General features: G+C 33.9%; 1 protein-coding gene and 1 pseudogene across 16 annotated transcripts in view; both read right to left on the bottom strand.

The window, feature by feature from the left end:
- Window positions 1–24,545, bottom strand: part of ZNF711 (zinc finger protein 711) — a 28,931-nt gene that overhangs the window by 4,033 nt on the left and 353 nt on the right. Inside the window, exons 2-9 of one of the 16 annotated variants that reach the window (XM_024241151.3) lie at window positions 22,748–22,867; window positions 21,585–21,838; window positions 21,117–21,221; window positions 13,313–13,858; window positions 4,623–4,778; window positions 3,790–3,927; window positions 1,637–1,774; window positions 706–753 (exon numbers count right to left, since the gene is read on the bottom strand). In XM_024241151.3, the coding sequence (XP_024096919.1) occupies window positions 706–753; window positions 1,637–1,774; window positions 3,790–3,927; window positions 4,623–4,778; window positions 13,313–13,858; window positions 21,117–21,195 (1,105 nt within the window). In that variant the 5' untranslated portion in view covers window positions 21,196–21,221; window positions 21,585–21,838; window positions 22,748–22,867. Of the gene's footprint in view, window positions 1–648; window positions 754–1,636; window positions 1,775–3,789; window positions 3,928–4,622; window positions 4,779–13,312; window positions 13,859–21,116; window positions 21,839–22,747; window positions 22,868–24,545 lie in introns of all 16 variants that reach the window. The other 15 variants (XM_054544801.2, XM_054544799.2, XM_054544803.2 and 12 more) reach the window with 15 other exon arrangements.
- Window positions 12,570–12,693, bottom strand: LOC112131227 (U2 spliceosomal RNA; annotated as a pseudogene).

The raw sequence follows: 24,545 nt of genomic DNA, 5'->3' as shown, positions 1-24,545 counted from the left end.
AATCCTAGTTATCAAAAATCCGTTGTGGTTTTACGCAATTTAGCTAAAAAATGTAGACCTACAAAACTGTCAGGTTAACTTATATGCTGTGATCTATACTTCTCGTCAATTTCTCAAAATCAACACTTAAGTTTAGAGAGTCAAATACTTCCCAAGGGTAGAAACAGAACAATGACACGTTATCATAAGAAAATATCTCCTTGCTTAAGAAAACTTAACAAGAAGATCAACTAGAGAATAACACCATATAGAGTGTATTAAAACTAAAAAAAATTAAGCTGACACATGGGTTTTATATAACAGTTATATATAAATGCACCGGTTGCCATAGAAATTAAGAAAACAGTTCTGCCCCAAAAAGAACATTAACAAGGGGTTGATATCATGAATAATTTTTACTTTTCTGTCCAAATAATTTCTATTTCATTTTTTCCATAGCAACCTGTTATGGTCCATTTGATAAACTGCCTGATGCTTAAAGTTTGAGGGAAATCTAAATGGAACTGCATTTACAGATTAACACACATTATGTCCACATATAAATTAATTCCTCAAAGAGGCAAACTCCTATCTAACTAACTAGATTAGGTATGACTAAGCAAGTAAGAGTCCAACAAATGTGTCTGTAGACACAAACTTGTTACTTACCAAGCAGTATATAAAGCCAGACCTTTAACTCACATCTCATATACAATGCTCTCTCACCTGATGCTTGACAATCTTCATACCTTCGGGAAACTCTTCTTTCATCTCCTAAAAAAAAAAAAAAAAAAAAAAAAAGACCAATTACAAACCGATGTGCTAATTATAATGACTACTAGTGGATCACATCTTAATCTACAAAATCTTACTTTGCCCACCATTCCTTGGGTTAAAAAAATTGTTGTGTTCTTCCACTCCTATAGGTTAGATAATGTCACAAACTGAAAATAAGGGCTGCTGTTCAGCATCCTTGGAATTGTTAACATCTAGAACAATTTTACTTTTTAAATGAAAACTGGGTAGATATTTCTGCAGTGTACCCCCAACTTTGAAGATGCTCAATAAATGACTGTTGAATGAATGAACCTTTGGAAGAACCAAGTTTAGATAAATTAATGCATTTGAACATCAAAATTTTTCAAAGTAAAGAGTATACCTGGACCATCTTGTACGTTACATAGGAATGAAATAAAATAAGACTGAAAGGGAAAAAATAAGTTGATAAATTTACCTTTCATTATATGCTTTCTAAAAGAGCATACCTGGGTTTCTGTTTCTTTTTCAAAACCCCAAAACCTTATCATCTGTAGAGTTAATAAATGAAATAAGTTTTTCCAAAAGAGGAAGGATCGATTTTCAAAGGATATTCCTATTTTAGAAAAATAAAATTTTTTATGGCACTCACTTATACAGGTAGGATTTAAAATAGATCATACTGAAAAACATAATGCATTAAGCAAGGTTCATTTTAAATAGTACAAGGTATGTGGTAGAAAAATCATCTAAAGTAACTAGAGATGAATCAGTCCACAGTGTAAAACATTTTATTATATTAGCCAATTCATGGTGGCATTCACACAGCTTATTTAATGGCCTAAAGGCTGAGTAAATACATATTATGTACTTATCAGGTGAAAAAATGCCAGTATCCTACCATATGCCGCAGCCCAGACAACAGGGACAACTGTTTTATTAACATCAGAGTCCTCAAGCTGAATCTCAGGGAGAGAAGTTCCTTCCTCTTCCCCTACAATGACTTCCATGTAAACTTCATCTGCTATTTCAGCGCAACCTAAATTTTAGAAATAATTGCTTGTTTATAACCCCAAATATTTAATAAGTGGGTAAAAATTCCAAACAATGTAAATCTTTCAACTTTCAAATTTCAGTTTGGTTAATTTAAAAATTTATAAATTTAATTTCAATTTTTATTAGGCACTTTTGGAGGCTAGTGCCACTAGGAGACAATCATTTACCAAAATTCTTATTCTCCTCTTAGAACCAAGTTCTATAGAAATGGCTTTTAAAAATTTTATAAAAACATGTGCGCTTGAAATACACTGAATGATCTTACATTCTATCAGGCATTATACATTTATTTGGCTGACAGTCTTTTGGGACTCAGAAAATATTTCTCATAGAAATAATACTAGAAAGTGGTCCATACTATCTCATATACTGTATTATAAATGAAATGCAGTACTATACATATAATAAAAACCATCAAAAATACTAATTGAAAAAAAATAAAAATAAAAATAAAAATTATATATGTATATAATGTTAGTGATCAAGAATATGTGGACACTCTTCAATAGGCCAGACTTTAAGAGATTCTACTGAGGAGGGAAAGCATTAAATGAGCTTCATTTAACAAAACAATATTGTGGTAAGAAAAAAAAATATTTAAACCTAGAGAGCCACAATATACTTTATATAAAATAATCTGTTTACATTTAACTTGTTAAATAGAAAATTGTCTTGAATTTTTGCTTTTCCTTTGATTCACATACTGGGATCCTGGATGACTACAGAAGAAATGTGGGGAAAAACATGGGAAAAAAGTATCCCTCGTCTCCCAAGTTTGTCTTCTCTCTATTAACCAAAAAGAGACACTGGTCTAAGTTTCCCACATTCCCATAGAATTCTGGCATAAGTTAACTTAAACTTCAATCTCCCATTTCCTACTGTGCCCCTTTCCTTACCAATGAATAAAAAAATAAAGAATTTAGAGACCAAATAGAAATTATTTGATTAAACTCTTTTCCTATCCATCAGAATCTTCTCCACTCATTTGTTTTTATATTTTCAGCTGTTTGGGGGTGGAATTCAGCACCCTACAACTTCTAGGGAAGGAAACTTGGAGTAGGTATCAGAGTGCAGCACAGGTAAAGCCCAATATTGTCAAGTTAATGCAGTGAAATGGAGGCTCTTACCCTTCTAGGGCAAGGCAACATTGTGTTTTTCTCAGCATAGTAAGAAGACAGGAATAGCCTTACGAAAGGGCTGCATTCCTATACTGAGGTGAGGAGAAAGTAGGCAGAGAGCAAAATGACTTCATAAGGAAACCTGCCGTATGGCAGGAAAGGAAACCTGAGGAGGTTTGATCGTCCTGTGGTACTTAGCCCCACAAAACCTTAAGCAGCAACTGCTTAGAGACCATCAACAGCATAGGAAATCAAACTCCTGACAGCTTGGCTTGGAAGAATACTTACATAAGATAACCCCTTAGTGACAGAACAAACCATCAGCCCTTCAATTGCTAAATCCAGAGAGAAGCCAACAGTGCCCACTGCCATGTGGAAAGAACATTGGCAGTGGAGTTAGATAACCATTAAAATCCTGCCCTTCACACTTAATACTGGAATGATCTTGGATAAATTATTTTCCCTGAATCTTTTTTTTTCCTTCCATAAGACAGGAAAAATACCACCTACCTCAGATATGAGTTGTAAGAATTAAACGAGATAATATCTTGCAACATATTCAGTAACACACAGAAAGTAGGTACTCAGTAATTACATATTTTTGAGCTTCACTGATGTCAGGAGCTGTATGTTGCTCATCTCTGTATTTCTAGTATAGTATACTAAGATATATTATTTAATGTTTGGTTATTTGAACAATACATGTACAAATGAATGGTCAAAAGGACCCTTCACTTTTAAATTATTTACAGCAAAGGGTCAAGGGGTCAGGCTTATTTTATTGAACTTTGTTCCTATACAGTGCTTGCATCTCTGAGATTTTTTAAAAATAATGCATGATGGCTACTGATAAGTCACTACAGTGCCCTTATTTTCTTACTGATATCATCTTCTTCTTGAGAAGAATCTTTAACTGCCATGTAAACCATCTTCTCCCGCTGCATTCGGCTCTGGTCAAGCACTCCAGCTACTGAATGTCCACTGGTGTACTCACTCTCTGTGACAATTTCTGTTCCACCTTAAAAATTAAAACACATATTAAAATAGAGAAGTATCATGGAATAATCACCTAAATCAATAAGGAGAATATACAGAAATAGTTCCCTTTAGAAAAAAAAAATAAATTCCAAAATAAATTTCAAAGTGCCAAGAACATTTTCATATAAATTATACTTTAAATTTTCAGCTATCACTGAGAAATGACAATTGTTAATCCTTACATCAAGCTTATATGCCAAGCAGTATATAAGTTTTTTATACATATTTACCCCTTTAACCTTCACAACAGCCCTATAGGCAGCTGTTATTATTATGAGAATTTTATGGATGAGGAAATAGACAGAAGGGGGTTAAGTAACTTATCAAAGGTCACTCAGCTAAGTGACAGGACCTATTTAAAACTCAAGCAGCCTGCCTCTAGAATCCATGCTCGTAAAAACTCATTATAGTTTCTTAATCTAAACCAAATCCTCTCCAATCATTTGTTTTGATATTTTCTGCTGCAGTATTCTACTCATGCTTGAAAGAATCAAAGAATGACATATTCTGCATTCCTGCTTTATATTCATATACAATTTTTAAAAGTAGATTATTCTCAAAGAAAACGTATTAAAAAAAAACCCCATGCTTTGAGAACATTTTTAGACTAGTCCCCAGAAAATATAATAAATTATAACTCCTATTGGAGGAATAAATTAAAATTAGTGTTTGTACCTATTTCAACATCATCTTCGGCCTCCGCTTTAAATATATACACTTTTATTACTTCAGAACCAAACCCATCCTCTTTAGCATCTTCTTGTGAACCATCACTGCCAATTTTTAATGGTGTATTCCCCATATGCTCTAATTTCTCTCCAACATCATCCACTATAAAATATAAACAGAAAATTATTTCAGTCAAAAAATACCATTGACAAAAACCAAAAAACAAAACAAGAAAAATTACCACTATTTAGTGGGTGTTAAGCTGAAGTGTAACGTGAAATAATGTTAACCACCTACCCACTGTATTCACTTAATAACCTATTATGAAGCCATGAAAAGTATTATGATTCATGAATAATAGACATTGGGGACTTCAAAAAGGTAGGGGGAGAGGAGATTATGAGGGCTGAAAATTTATCTATTGGATACAATGTTCACTATTCAGGTGACAGGTACACTAGAAGCCCAAACCCCACCACTACACAATATTACATCCATGTAATAAACCTGTACATGTGCAACATAAATCTATAACAATAAAATTATTTTTAAAATTTAAAAAAGCATAAAGGTTCATGGAAAAACAGTATACAAGATCAGTTATATTACATAATCGTAATTATATAAAAATCTATTTACAGATTTAAATTAATAGATACAAAATACTTAACCATATAGCTTTAATTAAAATGGCTTCAAATTCTATCACTTTCAACATTTTAAGGTAAATCCTAACACCAAATTTAATAACAGAAAAATTAAGAACATAAAACATATATTACTCATAAAATGAGTTCACATAAACAACAGTTCCCAAATTAAATAGTGGTTGTTTCTAAAACAAATTAGCATACAAGATCTAGGATTAAAAAAAAAAAACACAGAGAACACCTAAATGACTATAAAAACGGGTTTTCATAAATCATGGAAATAAAATCTTAGTAAATACTCTAATTTCTGCAGGGTCAATGGAAGACAACTTCAAGCCATGAATTTTGTATATATCTAGATTATGCAATGTATGCTTTATTTCAAAATTATATGTAAGGGAAATAAATGGGTATTTCCCCCTCTTTTTCCTTATCAAAAGAAAATCATATATAAAGATAAGGCAACAGTATTTGGACCTATTGCTTACATTTTAAATATACTTAAAATTTTTGATTCTCCACTGTATAGTCTTTTAGGATAACATTTAAGTTCACATGAATACTATGCATGAACTATGCAATGAATAGATTAATAAACTCTTTCCTCTGACCATAAATAATATTCAAACAATATATTCCTCCTAAATATTATATGCCTATAATTTTTTCTTTTAATGCTGTTCCTATAAAAACACAAATGTAATCTAAATTGAAAATCTGCTCCTTATTATATATATGTCACAGTACTAAATATGAAACATCAAATTTTGAAGCCCCTACATACATCTAACAATTCTAGAACCATTAAAAACAGAATAAAATGGCATTAAAAAGCTATTAATTCAGCACTCCTAAAAACAATTTTAGCAAGATCTAAATGGGTCAAAGTCTAGATTTTCCTTACTTCAGTTTCAAACTTGATACATACAACTTGAAAAATATTCCTTAGGCCTTTCAAAATAGTGGAAAACAACACATATCAAAAATTATTTTTACATTGCAGAGCTACTTTAACTTTGTGATTAAATATAAATGATTCTATCCTATTTACAAATTTTAATAGCTTACTGTCTATGAAAGATAGCATCCAAATGATCAAAATAAAGTCTACATATTTTCATTCCATCACAGCTCCTAATTATATTACTAAACTTTTGGCAACATTTTTTACAATGGTACAAATTAAAATAAAAAATGATTAAGTATTTGATATTACTGGCTTAATAGCTTCTCTTATAATGTTGAATAAAAATGACATAGAAAAAATTATAAGTTTTCAGAAAAAAACTATATTCTCATTAATTAAAAACAGAATATAAAAAAACTTCAAAAAGTGTCCAAAAATACAAACTTTTAGGCTGAAATAACTTATGGTAAATTAATAAAATAATAAAAATACTCTCATTTTATAAATTCTACTTTATTATACATGAATAGTTTAAAGCGATCACAGTTCCTTCTGGGATAAGCTGAGTTAAAACTATAATTCACAAAATTAAAGTTCATGAAATGAAAGTCACATTTTTTTCACCACTTCTTAATAGTTTTGTACCATAATTTTAGCAATAAGTATGAAATTACTAATACTATTCTCTCTGATTCCATTTCTGCCTTTTCCTAAGGTTCATACTTTTAAGTTTAATGCATCCATTAATTTTTACTTAGATTCCTCAGAATGGCAATTTTGAAATGTACTAACTGAACTTATTCTGTATTTTAAGTTCACAGAAGATGATAAAATTATTAAAGATGTTGGCACGCAGTTTTAAGAGGTAAACCATCAACTTGACCAATATTTATTCTATATCCTTTGTTATGAAAAGTACGAAATTAACAAAGACTTAATAGGCAATCAACTGACTTTAGAAATAAATCCCCAAAGGCCCTTCTTAATGCAGATAATACTCAAAATACCTTAAATTCAAGCTTAACTTTTTTGCTTGTTGTAAGGTATGCGATATTCAAGTCCAATAGTGTTGTTTCTCAATCCAGCAATAAGTAAGAAAATACCCACCACAGAATTCTTCTGGCACTAAATATAATATAAGAAAGTGAAGTGCATTGTTTGCCAACACTGCAAAGTTTGGTAACATTCAATATTATTTTATGGCCCACTCACACAATTTAATTAAAATTTCATTTTAGTAAAATGTACAATATGACATTCCTTTTTAAAAGTTAGGTAGGCTTTTTATTTTACCTGTTGCATGTTACTTACATCTACCAAAATCATATGGTGAGTATGGTATAAAAACTATACAGTATACTGATATACCACAGTGATGGGATTAGCCAATATACAAAGAACCTGTATTTCACAATAGAGTGAAAAAGTGAACAACAAGATAGTCACCTTTAGATTTCAGAGGTATGCCACTCCCATGTATATACCCAAGAAAACTAAAAATATACACCCACATAAAAACTTGTACATAAATGTTCATGGAGCATTATTCATAATAGCCAAAAAGTGGAAACAACCTAAATGTCCATTAACTGATGGATGAATGGATAAACAAAATGTGATAACACCCATATAATGGAATGTTATTAGTAATACTGAATGAAGTACAGTTGACCCTTGAATAACATAGGTTTGAATTGTGCAGGTCCGCTTATTCATGAATTTTCTTCTGCTCTGCTACCTCTGAGACAGCATGACCAACCCTTCTTCCTCTCCTTCAGCCTACTCAATGTGAGGACAATAAGGATGAGGACCTTTATGATGACCCACTTCCACTTAATGAATAGTAAATATATTTTATTTTCCTTATGATTTTAACATTTTCTTTCCTCCAGTTTACTTTATTGTTAAGAATACAGAATATGATACATATAACATACAAAACATGTTAATTGACTGTTATTGGTAAGACTTCTGGTCAACAGTAGGCTGTTAGTAGTTATGTTTTTGGTAAGCTGAAACTTACATATGGCTTTTCAACTGTGTGTATGTTGGCAGGGGGGCGGGGTTCAGCACCCCTAACCCCTGCATTGCTCAAGGGTCAAATGTACTGATACATGCTATGACATGAATGACCCTTGAAAACATTATGTGAAGTAAAAAAAGCCAGACATAAAATGCCACATATTGTATAACTCCATTTATATGAAATATCCAGGATAGGCAAATCTATAGAGGCATGGTTGCCTCAGAGTGGATGGAGTGGGAGGGTAACAGCTAAAGGGTATAGGGTTTCTTTTTGTGGTGATGAAAAAGTTCTAAAATTGATTGTGGTAATGGTTGTACAACCCTGTGAATATATGAAAAACCACTTATTTGCACACTTCAAATGGGTAAATGAAAGGATGTGTAAATTATGTGTCAAAAAAGCCATTATAGTTTTTAAAATTATAAAGGTGTTAACTTTTTTTACCCCTGAAATTAGGGAGGTTTGAATGAGATCTCCCATCATGATGTTAACAAGATATTTTGCTTTATACAAAATTATGTTCCTTAAGCAAGAATCCTCAAGAAAATACTAGTAAACTAAATTCAACAGCACATCAAAAAGTTAAAACACCATGATCAACTAGGTTTCATTCCAAGGATGAAAGGTTGGTTCAACATATGCATATCAATAAATGTGATTCACCACATAAACAGAATTACAAGCAAAAACCATGTGATCATTGCAGTAGATATGGGAAAAGCTTTTGATAAAATCAAAATGTATTCACCCTTCATGATAAAAACCCTCAAGAAACTAGGCATCAAAGGAACATATCTCAAAATAATAACAGCCATTTATGACAAACCCACAGCCAATATCGAACTGAATGAGCAAAAACTGGAAGCATTCTTTTTGAGAACTGGAATAAGACAAGGATGCCTACTCTCATCACTCCTATTCAGCATAGCACTGGAAATCCTAACCAGAGCAATCAGGCAAGAGAAAGAAATAAAAGACATCCAAACAGTAAAATAAGTCAAACTATCTCTCTTGCTGATGATACGATTCTATACTTAGAAAACCCTAAGGACTCTGCCAAAGGCTATTAGAACCGATAAACAATTTTATTAAGGCTTCAGGATACAAAATCAATGTACAAAAATCAGTAGCATTTCTACACACCAACAACATCCAAGCTGAGAGCCAAATCAAGAATGCAATTACATGTACAACAGCCTCAAAAATATACCCAGGAATATATTTAACCAAGGAGGTGAAAAACCTCTACAAGGAGTACTATAAAACACTAATAAATGAAATCACAGATGACACAAACAAATGGAAAAACATTCCATGCTCAAGGATTGGAAGAATCAATATCATTAAAATGGACATACTGCCCAAAGCAATCTACAGATTCAATGCTATTCCTATCAAACTACTAACGTCATTTTCACAGAGTTGGAAAAAACTACACTAAAATTCATACGGAATCAAGAAAGAAATAGCCAAAATAACCCTAAGCAAAAAGAACAAAGCCAGAGGCATCAATTACCCAACTTAAAACTACACTACAAGGCTACAGTAACATAAACAGCATGTTACTAGTACAAAAACAAACACATAGACCAAAGGAACAGAAAAGAGAACCCAGAAACAAAGCCACATAACTACAACCATCTAATCTTTGGCAAAATCAACAAAAGTAAGCAATGGGAAAGGACCCCCTATTCAATAAATGGTGCTGGGAGAACTGGGAAGCCATATCCAGAAGAATGAAACTGGACCGCTATGTTTCAGCATACAAAATTTAGCCAAGATGGACCAAAGTTTAAAGATAAAACCTCTAGCCATAAGAATCCTAGAAGAAAACCTAGTAAACACTATTCTGGACATTGGCCTTGGGAAAGAATTTATGACTAAGTCCCTAAAACCAATTGCAACAAAAGCAAAAATTGACAAGTCGGAACTAATTAAACTAAAGAGCTTCTGCACAGCAACAGAAACTATCAATGGAGTAAAAAGACAACCTACAGAATGGGAGAAAAGTATTCACAAACTATGCATCTGACAGAGGTCTAATATCCAGAATCTACAAAGAACTTAAACAAATCAGCAAGCAGAAAACAAGTAACTCCAATAAAAACGGGGAAAAGGCATGAATAGACACTTCCCAAAAGAAAACATACAAGTGGTCAACAAACATAGGAAAAAATGTTCCACATCACTAATCATCAGAGAAATGCAAATCAAAACCACAATGAGACATCACCTTGCACCAGTGAGAATGACTATTATTATTATTATTATTATTATTATTATTATTATTTTGCTTGTTCATACTGACGAAGCTATTTTTTAAAATGTTTTTATTTCAATAGCTTTTTGGGGAATAGGTGGTGTTTGGTTACATGAATAAGTTCTTTAGTGGTGATTTATGAGATTTTAGTGCACTCATATCCCGAGCAGCGTACACTGTACCCAATGTTTACTCTTGTATCCTTCACCACTCACAACCCTTTCTCCCGAGTCCCGAAAGTCTAATGTATCATTCTTATGCTTTGCATCCTCATAGCTTAGCTCCCATATATGAGAAAAAACATATGATATTTGGTTTTCTGTTCCTGAGTTACTTCACTTAGAATAACAGTCTCCAATTCCATCTAGGTTGCTGCAATGCCATTATATCATTCCTTTTTATGGCTGAGTAGTATTCCATAGTATACCACATTTTCTTTATCCACTCGTTGATTGATGGGCATTTGGGTTGGTTCCATATTTTTATGCAATTGCAAATTGTGCTGCTATGAACATGCATGTGAAAGTATCTTTTTTGTATAATGACTTATTTTCCTCTGGGTAGATACCTAGTAGTGGGATTGCTGGATCAAACAGTAGATCTACTTTTAGTTCCTTAAGGGGGATCTCCACACTGTTTTCCATAGTGGTTGTACTAGTTTACATTCCCACCAACAGTGTAAAAGTGTTCCCTTTTCACTGCATCCATGCCAACATCTACTATTTTTTTATTATGGTCAGAATGGCCACTACTAAAATGTCAAAAAAACAACAGATGTTGGTGAGGCTGTGGAGAAAAAGGGACACTTAAACACTGTTGGTGGGATGTAAATTAGTTCAGCCACTGTGGAAAGCAGTTTGGAAATTTATCAGAGAATTTAAAACAGAACTACCATTCAACTCAGCAGTCCCACTCTGGGTATACATCCAATGGAAAACAAATCATTCTACCATGAAGACACATGCACTTGTGTGTTCATCACAGCATTATTTACAATAGCAAAGACAGGGAATCAACCTAGGTGCCCATCAACAGTGGACTGGATAAAGGAAATGTGGTACATATACACCACAGAATACTACACAGCCATAAGAAAAGAAGAAATCACGTCCTTTGTAGTAATATGGATGCTGCTGTGGGTCATTATTCTAAGCAAATTAATGCAAGAACAGAAAACCAAATACTGCATGTTCTCACTTATAAGTGGGGTCTAAACATGGGGTCCTCATGGACATAAAGATGGCAACAACAGACATTGAGGATTACTAGAGGTGGGAGGGAGGGAGTGGGACGAGGACCGAAAAACTAACTGTTGGGTACTATGCTCAGTACCTGGGAGATGGGATCATTCATACCCATACAAATCCTAAAATAAAAGTTGAAACCAAACAAATGAACAAAAAATAAAATTATATTCTTCAAAGGAGTCCTTGTATTTGATATATGAGGTAGTTATCAAAATAATTATTCTAACTTAGAATATTCCAGAAACTTTTTAAAAAAACTTTTGCAGAATTAAATCATAGAACACAAGGTATGACTATTCACAATACATGACATCTAAATTTTGCACTACTTTAACATCAAACAGTTTAAATTAATGAATACTCTTTTGAAGACATACTGAATTTTAGTATAGACTACAAACTTTTGCCACATCATTTTACATGATAACCATACTATAATCTTTTAAAAAATGCCACGTTAAGATGTAAATATGGAGTTGCCTTAGTAATCTATATCTATTTAAAAATAGGTAACAATATTTGCAGTCTTTTAGTGGCTTACATTATTTTCTTAAAAACAATGTAAAAATTCACCTTCAAAAGTGCTTATAGAAGAAAAAAGTTAACATGCTAAACTTCAGAATTAAATTCACAAATTAAATAAATTTAGTTTATTTTCAGTTTTAAATTCACTAATACACATATACATACGATCACTTTATACACACACACACACACTCTACCTGGCGATACACTTCCCAGTCAACCATTTCTGTATTTTAAAAAGAATAAAAATCTTCCCTGGAAAAGTCAAAAAAATTTGTCTAATCTTAACTGCTTGTAGCATGATCCCTTCAAATTTAATAACTAATATACCTACTTCTTTAAGCTCCATCAATAACTTATCAAGATATTTTTTATTTTTGTTGCTGCTCTCATAAACCCATCATTTAAAATGAGAACAAAATATTTCTACACATGATCTTAGCCAAAAGGCCGAGAAGCGATAGAGAACAAAATATTTCTATCTTCCCGCTTCAGACAGAATGTTTTAGCAATCTTGCAAAGCAGTCTAAAATAAACATGTTAAATAGCTTTGCATAGAATATACACGCACATATTTCAGCAAATGCAATATAAACACAGGGAGAACTGCAGGACATTATCTAAGTTTATGATTTACTTTTCAAGTATTTAATTTAAAAATCAATACAACATTTCTTAACACATTCTGCTTAAGTTCCTAAGAAAAACTTAATTGACAATTCCAGTGCCTGTCATTAAAAAAAAAGCAGTGGCTACATAAGAAAGTTCCCATGTTGAAATATATATATTTATCATTAAAATTTTGTATCAGTTAATGTTCTTGTTGTTGCCAAATCTATACCTCTATTTTAAAATACTAATAAACTGCATTATTTTACTTCATTTCAGGTATGAATTTTCATTGAATAAATTAAAAACATCAGTAAACTCAAAACAGCATCTTAATGACACTGCTTCAAAAAATTATTTTTCAAAAAGATTCCCCTATAACTTTTATTGAATACATCCCTCATCCCAGAAAACTTTTCCAGATTATATAAATCAATCTCCTGAGTAATTATGGACTTTATGTTTCACTTACAAGATATCATTAAGTAGTCTTCAGAAGTGCTCTTGACATCATCATCATCATCATCATCTTCGGTTTTTATAGTAACTGTAGAACCAGGAACACCTCCAGCTGCTTGAATCACAGTTTCTGTATCTGAATTAGTTACAAGAACCTCCTCTGATACCATTGTGGGGGAGTCGACCCCTGAAACACAATCTTGGACCACATGTTCTAAGTGTCCATTAGGACCAGTAACAAGGTCAGCCACGAAAACCTGCTCTGGTACCCTAACGGTTTCTGTAATTAGTTCAGAAGTCAAGATGTGATCACCATCATCTTCCTCTAAATCCTCTTCAATGGCAACATCAGCTTCAAGTACCGCTTCAGGAACAATCACACCTTCTGTTACTACATCAGTCTCTGTGATGATATCAGGTCCATGGACAACTTCAGCTGCAAGGCCATGATCAAGAGTTATCCCATCATCTGTGACAACATCAGAAACTAATACAGCTTCAGGAACTGAAACAACAATATGGTCTCCATCGATATGTGCAGTACCAGCCATTCCAGCCACTATAATACAAACAATTATCCAAAAAAGGTAAAGTTATTTTATTAATTTAGAGTACTGTATTTAATAAATCAAATGCTATAAATATTTCTTAAATATTAAGTAATCTTGGCCAAATAAATCATTTTTTAAAATCATTGACAATTTAACTGCAATTAAAATCACCAACAACCAGGAATTGGGTTAGAGCTGGGTGAAAACAATGTTAGTAAAATCTACATGAAGACCTTTAAATAATATACTTTATTTTCAAGTAAAACATAAAAGCCATAATGAGATATCACTACATTCCAATTGAAACAGTTAACATAAAAAACAGTGATAGCACCACAGGCTGGTGAGGATGTGGAGAAACTGGATTTCTCAAATGTTATTGGTGCAAACGTAAAATAGTAGCAGCCACTCTCGAAAATAGTTTGGCGATTTCTTTTTTCTTTTTTTTGAGACGGAGTCTCGCTCTGTCGCCCAGGCTAGAGTGCAGTGGCGTGATGTCGGCTCACTGCAAACTCCACCTCCCGGGTTCACGTCATTCTCCTGCCTCAGCCTCCTGAGTAGCTGGGACTACAGGCGCCCGCCACCGCGTCCGGCTAATTTTTTGTATTTTTAGTAGAGATGGGATTTCACCGTGTTAGCCAGGATGGTCTCAATCTCCTGACCTCATGATCCACCTGTAGTTTGGCAATTTCTTACAAAACTAAATATGCACTTACTATACAATCCAACCATTGCAATCTCGGGCATTTTTCCCCAGAAAAATGAAAATATATGTTTATACCAAAAACTGTACAGAAATATTCCTAACAGCTCATAGTAGCTATTACTCATAGTAGCAAAAAATTAGACACAACCCAAATGTCCTTTAGCAGGTGAATGTTGGTTCCACCAACTCTGGCACATCCCTACTATGGAATACTACCCGGCAATAAAAATGAACACACTGTTGATATATTCGACAACCTGAATTTCCTCCAGAAAATTTTGCTGAGGGAAAAAAAGACAATCACCAAAGGTTATGATACTGTATAATGTATAAATGGAATAATTTCTATTATCTCAAAACAATAAAGCTACAGAGATGGAGAACAGATTATTGGTTGCCAAGGGTGTCTGTGTGTGTGTGTGCGTATGTGTGTGTCTGTGAACACACAGGGATAGCATATATACAGTGATAGAATAACTGCATCTTCATTGTGGTGGTATTTACACAAATCTATATGTGGGATAAAACTGCATAGAATATATACACTCACATACACACGAATGTATGTTAAAAATGGTGAAAACTGAATTAGGTCTGTAGTCTAGTTAACAGTAATGCGTGAATGTCAATTTCCTGGTTTTTGTACTGTACTACAGTTATGTAAGATGACACCATTACAGGAAGGTAAGTAAAGGGTACATGGACTGTATGTACTCCTTTGCTCTATTGCTTGTGAGTCTATAATTGTTTCAAAAAATTAAAAAGGCACAAAAACGTAAAAGGATACTAATATGTTAAGTGAGTTAATAAAATATTCTATTATAAAATATGCATCACAAACATGAAAGTGTCTGAACTTCTTTAACTTATAATAATTACTATATCCAAAATTGGAAGGCATCTTTCAACACCTGATTTAGGGGGAAAAACTCTCTACTCATCTTAGACTAACATTTGGTTTGATAATAGTAAATCTGTAGGAATAAAGCTTTAATGTTTTTCTTGAGCAGCATGGTAAACACCAACTCCTACCTGCCCTGTAAATATTGTACGAGTGTAAAATCCCTTCATGAGGAATTCTGCTAAGTTCTGCTCCCTGAGGTGGTACAAAAACAAATTAAGAGGGTTTGTGGATCTGGTTATAATAAATTATCCACAAGAAATCATCCAGTACAAAACCTTTTGATCACTTTCTATAAAGTAGTACCTGAAAGAGTGTTATTTGTCATATAGTGTTCATTATTTTTAATCAATTCATTATGGAAGTTAGTTACCAAGTTAGGATAGAGACCAATGGACACCATCAATACACTAACACATCAAAGAACAAGGTGAAAAGGGAAAGCCGAGCTTTCAACAGCGTTTTTGGGATACTTTCCTTTCAACCCTTTTAAATCCTTCTCACCGTCTCAAACTCTCACCTAAACCACTAAATTACCCCAAAAGGACACAGCCACAATCCTGGAAGTCTGGTACACAAAGGGAGTATGTATAAAACAAGTATTTTTAATTCAGTTGTTACTCCACTGGGCATTTCAGAAATGGGGAGGAGGTGGCGGTTCAAATTTAGCATTTAATCAGACTGGAAATGTGGTTTTTTAGCAAGGAAAAAATTAAAATATTAATCCTGTAAAATTAACTGTACTGGAATTCTATATATCTAAACAATTAAATTACTAATTCACAAAAATCTTTTCACAAACCAAAGATTTAAAATATGGGAAATTCCATTTATTTTAGAACACTGCTGAAGATTAGTCTGGTCCCTGAAAGTAGACCACAGGGAAGGAAAGAAGGGTAGAGTAATGCTAGTGGGGACCTGGGTTCAGATCAACCTGGTTGGGTGGATTCTAAGAAGACAGACTGAAGGAACAGTGCTAGTTCACCTAGCCTCTAGCAGGAACTTACAAGTCAAAATAGATCAGATCTAAAAAACTAAATAAATAAATCCAAATATGTTTGTTTACCCTGAACCAAATGCTCTCAAGGATCCTAGACCAAGAATTGATTAAGTCCCTCACAGGGTACCAGCAGATTACTTAGACCAAGATCCAAGATATCTCTTATCAAATTTTGCTTGTTCTTCTTATCAGTTCATCTGTTAGATTCTACTGACTTTCTAAACAAAGTCACTTAGCTATAGATTAGCTATATTTATTGAGCACTAACTATCCAACAAGCAACCTGCTAATACAAGTATCATCTCATTTAATCCTCAGAACAACTGTATAAGGTGAGTGCGATTATCCTCATTTTAAATAAGGAGGAACTATGGTTTACAGATGTTATATAAGGTTGCCACAAGGTCCTAGCTGGAAACTGAACTCATTGTTTGACTCCAGACTGCCTTTTTTCTACTTGCCTGGGAAGAGATTAGAGTATATTTACCCTAGATACTGTTTTTTAAAGAGATGCGTAAGATTAACTAAGTGAGGCACAGCTAGAGGAACAGCTTGAGATAAACAGTAAAATGGCCTATCATGTGGTCGCTCATTTAAATTTTAAATCATTTAGTAAACAGCATTAAATTGCATTAATAATTTATCTTACTAGCTTAGAAAATTATAAACAATAAGAAAAAATCATTTAAAAAGTATAAAATTAAATAATCAGGCAACAGTAAGAAACATGTCCTGATTTCAAGTATTTCCCATTTTATTAAAGTTATTCCATTTAAATATGAATACTTGGAACATCACCAGAATGACAGCATAAAATCTGTTACGTGTCAGGTCTGTCTTGGGCCACTATCTAAGGGTGTTTTGCTATTTATATCCTAAAACAACACAGACTTTTTGTAGCATTAAAATCTTAAACAACTATTAAATTCAATCTCATACTTCAAGGACAGCTATTATACTGAGACACCAGCAAGGTTATTGAACAAAGTTGTAGATTTCTAAGTCTCAAATATTCTTCAAAATAAATTGGTCCAATGAATTATGCATTAAATTAATGTTTCAGATTTTCTGTATTGTATCAACCAAGAACCTTACAGAATTTGGAGATTTTGTGCCACGGTGTTTCTATTTGGTTAGCTCTGTGTATGTTAAACTCTAAGTTTCACAAATGTCAATAATTTATGGGGCTGCAAATATCTAAGTTTTGACGCTAACAGAATTTAAAGAGAATGTACCTAATTTCTAATGAAATTTTAGAATTTAGAAATTTTAACAGGTAGGTAAAATAAGCATGGGGGGGCTGCTTTCAGAAGAAATCTAAGTTATCAGGGCTAAAATTTCCTAAAGTCCCCCAATAAAGGTCTTTTTAGGTTTAGGTCTGTTTGACAACCTTTGCATTTCACAAAATATCATACAAAAAATGAAAATGCCTATAAATGAAATTGTGCTGGGAACCACATATCAAAAATAGAGTGAGTTACTGCCTTTTAAGAGTTCAGAATTTACCAAGGACAAATGGAAACTTAACATATTTCAGGTCAACATTATCCCTAAGCACAAATGAGTGAGCATTACCCATATTAGTTATTCTTGATCTAATAGCAAATTCAGAAAAACAGTCTCACCAAAAATGCAAAAGTAATTTAGTTGCCATTGAGTTATATACCTTGATTTAAGAGAGCATAAAAATGAAATTTAAAAAGAATGCATCATTTGAAAAAACCACTAACTCAAAATACTACCAGTTAAATCATAAACAGGTATATAACAACAAAAACAACAAAAAGTGCCTTTAAACATTTTTCTGATATAAATCAGTTTACTCTATTAAATTCATTTTAGAGAGGGCTTTAAATGATAATATGAAAATACTAATTAAAAATTAGAAGTAGTTCGCAAACCTTTCAATTTTATTATTTCTAAAAAGGGAGGGGATAGTGAATGAAAATCTTACTTTCTACATATTTATGCAGCTATAATTGTGTATAGGTATATGTGTGTATATATATTCTCCTCAATTCAGATGAAAAAAAAAATTCCAAGAGGCTGTGCTATTTATTCTGTGGTTTCAGGTATGCCTTGGCATACTGTCACACGCCTCCAAAGGCACTCATACTCCAATCTAAAATGCAAAGCTTATTTTGTCAAACACAAAATATTTCTAGTGGATTAAAAATATTTCAACAACCCAAATGTCTATCAACTGATAAACAAATAAACCAAATGTGGTGTACTCATACAATGGAATATCACTGGCAGTGAAAACGAATGAAGTATGTACTGATACATGCTATAACATGGATGACACTTAAGAACATGCTAAGTGAAAGAAGCCAGACACAACGACCATATATGATTCCACTTATATAAAATGTTCAGAATAATTAAATCCACAGACAGAAAGATTAGTGGCTGCCTAGGGCTGGTGGAGAGAGGCAGAATGGGGAATGACTGCTAATGGGTATGAGGTGTCTTTTTTTAGGATACGAAAATGTTCTAAAACTAGGTACTAGTGATGGTTATACAATTTTGTGAATATGCTAAAAACCATTGAATTGTATACTTTATAAAAATGGATGAATGGAATGGTATGTGAATGTATCTGAATAAAAAGTAAAGAAGAAAAAACATACATGTTAAATATTTCAATATGCATATTCTATTCCCCTAACAACTTAAAGAAAAAAAGTAGTAGATGTAATAAAGGAGTAATTAATTCTAAAGACATTGAGGATAAACAATGGAAAGGAAGATTAAAAGGAACATTATGTAAATATTCACCAGCACCAATCAGATCTTTTTTTCATCTTTTGAAAGGAATCACACTTTACTAGCTAATAGCCAACCTCTTCAGGAATGAAGTGAGTTTTGGCACTTTATCAAATGCTGTAGGAGAGGTAATATTTTGTATTAAATGGAGAAACTACTATAATACTTCCATTTAAAAAAATATCTTATTTTAAAAGGTAAAAAATTAAAGTTGACATTTCAACCAAAATTTATTTACCACACTGAAATTCCAGTGTTCCATTATTCTAAAAACTATCAACTCTCTACTAAAGAATTCATGGGAATATCTTTAATCTCTTACTCTTTGGCCCTATTATCCTTCCTCTAGAATTTATTGATGAGTTTTTTTCACCCAAAGTCATTTCTAAATCATCTGTAGTCAACACAATTCACTTAGCTTTCAGAAGAATACATCCATGATTTCTTTATATTTCATCAATTAACTCACATCCAATATTGGACTACTCAACTTTATTCATCAGAAAGAAATGTCAAAGAATTATTTAACTGGAGAGGACCTTAAATGTTATCTCGTGCAATCATTATAAAAGGGAATTCAGTAATTTATCCAAGTTTACACAGCTAGTTAACAGCACTGCCATGACTAGAATACGGCTTTACTGACTTCCGTTACTGTGGGATTTACTACAGGGTACCAAATGATACATTCAACCATATTATCAACGAACAATAGTAGCATTTTCTTAACTTAGCAAAGTATCACAGTTCTATTCCCTCATCACTAATTTCAGCTTCAACAATTCCTTATTACCTCGTTTCCTGTTCTTTTATCGCAGTTCACCATTTGTCTTTTCTGCTTTCACTCCAATCTTATCTTCAACTCTTTTGATCTCACCCCTGCCTTTTATACTTCAAATAGCTCTATCTCCTCTGTAATTCAGATCATCCCTGGCCAAATTCAGTTTATTTGTTGAATGTCAATGGAGTCTTGGCATCCTCATCAAAATGACTACTGTTAAGAGGCTACTTACAAACAACCTGGCCACAAGAGTAAGGAGTCTTTTTTTTTTTTTTTTTTTTTTTTTTTTTGAGACTGAGTCTCATTCTGTCACCAGGCTGGAGTGCAGTGGCACCATCTCAGCTCAGCTCACTGGAACCTCCGCCTCATGGGCTCAAGCGATTCTCCTGCCTCAGCCTCCTGAGTAGCTGGGACTACAGGCGTGCTCCACCACGCTCGGCTAATTTTTTGTACTTTTAGTAGAGACGGGGTTTCACCATGCTGGCCAGAATGATCTCAATCTCTTGACCTCGTGATCCACCCGCCTTTGCCTCCCAAAGTGCTGGGATTACAGGCATGAGCCACCAAGCCCGGCCTCTTTTTTAAAAAAAAAAAAAAAAAAAAGAGAAAAATGTATTCTAATGGTAACAACTTTCTGAGGAAATAGCATCACAATAATAATCAGCTAGTGCATGATTTTGCATATCACTATATAAACATCTTATTTTTTTAGTTGATGTAAGCACTTCTTTTTCCAACTTTATTAACAATGCAACTTAAAATGTTTTAGAAAGCCAGTTTAACATTTCCTACACATGAGAGCTGATATATACTATCAGAACAGAATGTGATATAATTATGCAGTTATTTATGTAAATTGAGTTTTTCATTTCCAGTAACATATTACCACTATATTTCAAGTGTCCCTAACACAACCTTCCCCTAAATTGTAAGAGTGATGTTAAGTAGACCACTGACACACAGCTTTATGAGAATAAGCTCTACAAATATATTTTCCTAGTAAAAGAACAAGTTTTCATTGTAATTCTCCCCTTCCTCAACTTATTTTTGATTTTTATTATCTCCTTACTTTTAAAAAAGAGAAAAATACAACAAAGAAAATGCTTTACCAAAATCTTGCATAATCATGGTATGGGCCATTCTAGAGTCTGGCGTGTGCAATCCAAGACTTCCACCACCTGAATCCATACTTAGCAAAGTTCATTCACCAATATCTGCAAAAGAAATGGCTTTTAAAATAGTTTTAATACATTTACTCCAAAGTTAGTTGTTTTGAGAAAAAAATGCAATTGACAATATGCCTTTCAACCAAGTGTGGAAAGCTCATTACAAAAGAAAGCAAAACAAAGAAAAACCATGGTTAGATGCTTTATGTGACAACCATAAATAAAAGAAGTGCCAAGTGGAAGTAAACCAAAAATAATGGAGACAAAGGCACAGTCAAGCTGATGAGCCATAGGGAAGTGGTAGAAGAAAGCAAAACAACAAAACTGCAGTGCTAAAGTTCCAGTTAAAACATAGGTTATAAAAGAAGAACAAGATGACAACAAACAATAGTTAGGATATTTATACATTACTAGAGGACTCAGATGTCTAGTATTAGTGAATTTCATCCACTGGCTCTCATCCATTTCTTCCAGACCCAGATCAGCCCTGCAGCGGAGCTCTGCAGATAAACTCGTATTCACCTCTGGCTCCCAGGGTTCTACTTATAATGTAAAATGTTCTATCCCAGTTTCCCCGGAGTTCTTTGAACCAGTAAGGACTTCTGGCCTCACTCTACTACATTCTCTTGTGTCAGTTTTGAGGACTCATGAAACATGACTGATTCCTAAATATGGTAAAAATAAGATCGATCACATACAAACATTTAACAAATTATTTATCTCGGCATATCATTTACTTGTAATTGTACAACTGACTTTTTATTAGTGATTAATAAAATTATGCTAGCTTCATGGTGGTTTTGAAAACAAGGGCTCAATCTATTTCATTTCAAATGACTTATCCTATATTTACGATCATTTGATAGTATGGAACATAAAGTCAGATGCTGTCACTCAATATATTTCTTAGACGTATATATGTGCATTTTCTCTTCAAACATAAGATTGTAAGTAAATCAACAAAAACCTGTCAATTTTATAAGGCATTTATCTCCTTTTCACATAGGAGTGCTTAATAAATTGTACCATATTGCACAACAGATAAAGCTGCATCCTTAATGAAAGTTTCAGAAGGTGACACGTAATACAACTTGATATATTCTTAAATAAAGAGTGATGGCTAAATTGGTATTCAGGAGGCAGGAGAGTCTCAGAGGAACCCCTATCACTAGTTTAGGTGTATACATAAATATGCTACAGAAGTAGGTGACATTTCTGTATAACAAACGATTCAGACAGAATTACTTTATGTATGAGCAAAACTTCACATTTTTAGAAATTCTTAGTTGTGTATCTTTTTTCAAATGCCACATTGTTTTCTGCTTTGCTATTATGCAAAATGAGGTCCAAGGCCAAGAGAGTTCACAATAAACTACCTGTGTGTTAACAAAATAAATCTGAAAGGGACTTGATCTTAACATTTAAAACAGTGTACTATTTGGATTTTAATTAGAGTAATTACTTTCTTTACCACATAACTAATAGAACAACTACAAATGTCTTAAAATGTTTTTAAAAACTTAATTTTATTTAACTGTTAAATAAGATAAAACAATAAGTAATTTGTTAATCACCTTTATATGAGTGTCTCGAAGAAATTGTAGATTTTCTTACATAAAGTAAAATCTGCAGTAATTTCTTTTTATTTTTCCTTCTGTGCTATGTTATTTTCTTTGGGAAAACGCTCTCTTTACCTATTATAAAAATACATTCAAAATCAGATACTTTAAAATATTTTAAACTAAGTTTCTTACACAACTTAATATTTTTCTTTATACCTGAACTTGCATAGTGAGGCTGGGAAGGGTTCATATGCTTAAATCTGTAGTAATCTTAAAAGCAACCCAACGGATTCCAACAAAAACAACTACTGACTACGTTAGCAACATTATTATACTTAGAATGCTACCACTTGATTAAACCAAAATCTTCTCTAAAGCACATCTTAGAAATCACAAACAACACCTTATTTTAGAAAGTGAAAGAATCAAGGGCAAGCTTTATCCTTGCCAAATCCATACTGAAAAGTCTGCACTAGCACTCAATGAAGTGTAAAAATTACAACACATAGTGCAACTATTATAAAAGTATTACACTATGTGAATACCAAAAAAATAAACCGGAGTATCTTTCCCCACATAGGAAGTTTCAATAAAATCAATAATAAATGAGGTATGAAAACAGCAGTGTGTTAAGCATTTAATAACCATTACAGATAGCTAGGCTTCTTGGTCTTCTCTAGAGTGTATCTCATATCCTTATTGAATGGAGATAACCCACCAAGTACGTTTCAAGTAAACATCTTTCCATTAATGCATGGGGAGTAGAAATCACAAAAACAAAATCTGTCTCTTCTAACATAGCTCATTCAGGACCTAGCTTCTTAGTGATGTCAATAGGGTGACGGATAGATGAGAAATGGTAAGGCGGCAGAACAAGAGAATGCGAAAGTAGTATTTGCAGAGATGGGAGACAAAGGAGCCCTGGCAAGTAACAGTATTGCAGCTTTGGACGCAGCCCTCTTCCCGCATAAGTCTCCCTTTCCCACGACCATGCCAAGTTTCAATCATTTCGAGCAGAATGCACACACGTGCCCTCTGAGGTATTACCCATCTGACTAGATCTTAAACCTAACAAGAGAACCTTCGCAGTAGAAAGGAAGAGACCGATGAGACAAGAATACCCTTTCCCCTCCTCCCTCCTCTCACTTGGTGCAGCGGTCGCCACCGCTGCTACCCACGCCGTGCTGCCCAGCCCCTCAGCCTCCTCCAGCTTCCTCTGCCCCGCTACGTGGGAGACGGTTGGGAACCAAAATGGTGGTGTTTTAGTGTAGGCGACAGTTGTCGCACACGCCCCCCCCCTCCCCCCAACTCCCAGGCTCTGACGGCTCCCAATCCCCTAAAATGCCGATTCGGTGCCACTTCCTCGCACACGCCGCCATCCCTCGCGCATTCCAAAGGTTACTATTAGCTCGGTCAGGGGGCGGGGGCGAGGCGACTGGGGCGCCAGTGAAAGGAATATGGGGTGGAGGGATAGCTGAGAGAAAATGCCAGGGGGACGCTGCATTCTTCACTTCACCGTTTTGTTTTCCGCCATTTTCCCGTCACCCTAAACCACCGACGGTCTCAACGACGGCTCTAGCTCCCTGGGGCTCTGGCCTAGGGAAAGAGGAGGTTGGCTAAAGGGGAAAATCCTTACTTCCCTCAATTCCTCCAGCCCACGGCTGCGGCTGCGGCTGAAGAGGAAAACTCCGCCCGAGGCGGGAGGAAAGCTCAGGGACTGGACGCCACTTCCATTGTTCCCTTCGCCCTACGCTACACGCTGGGTGTGAGCCTCTCCTCCCCTCAGACAAGAGACACTGAACGCGGTGGA

This window comes from Pongo abelii, chromosome X, assembly GCF_028885655.2.
Source record: "Pongo abelii isolate AG06213 chromosome X, NHGRI_mPonAbe1-v2.0_pri, whole genome shotgun sequence".
In the NCBI taxonomy this organism is placed as follows: Eukaryota; Metazoa; Chordata; class Mammalia; order Primates; family Hominidae; genus Pongo; species Pongo abelii.
This window is presented reverse-complemented; position numbering and strand designations above follow the sequence as displayed.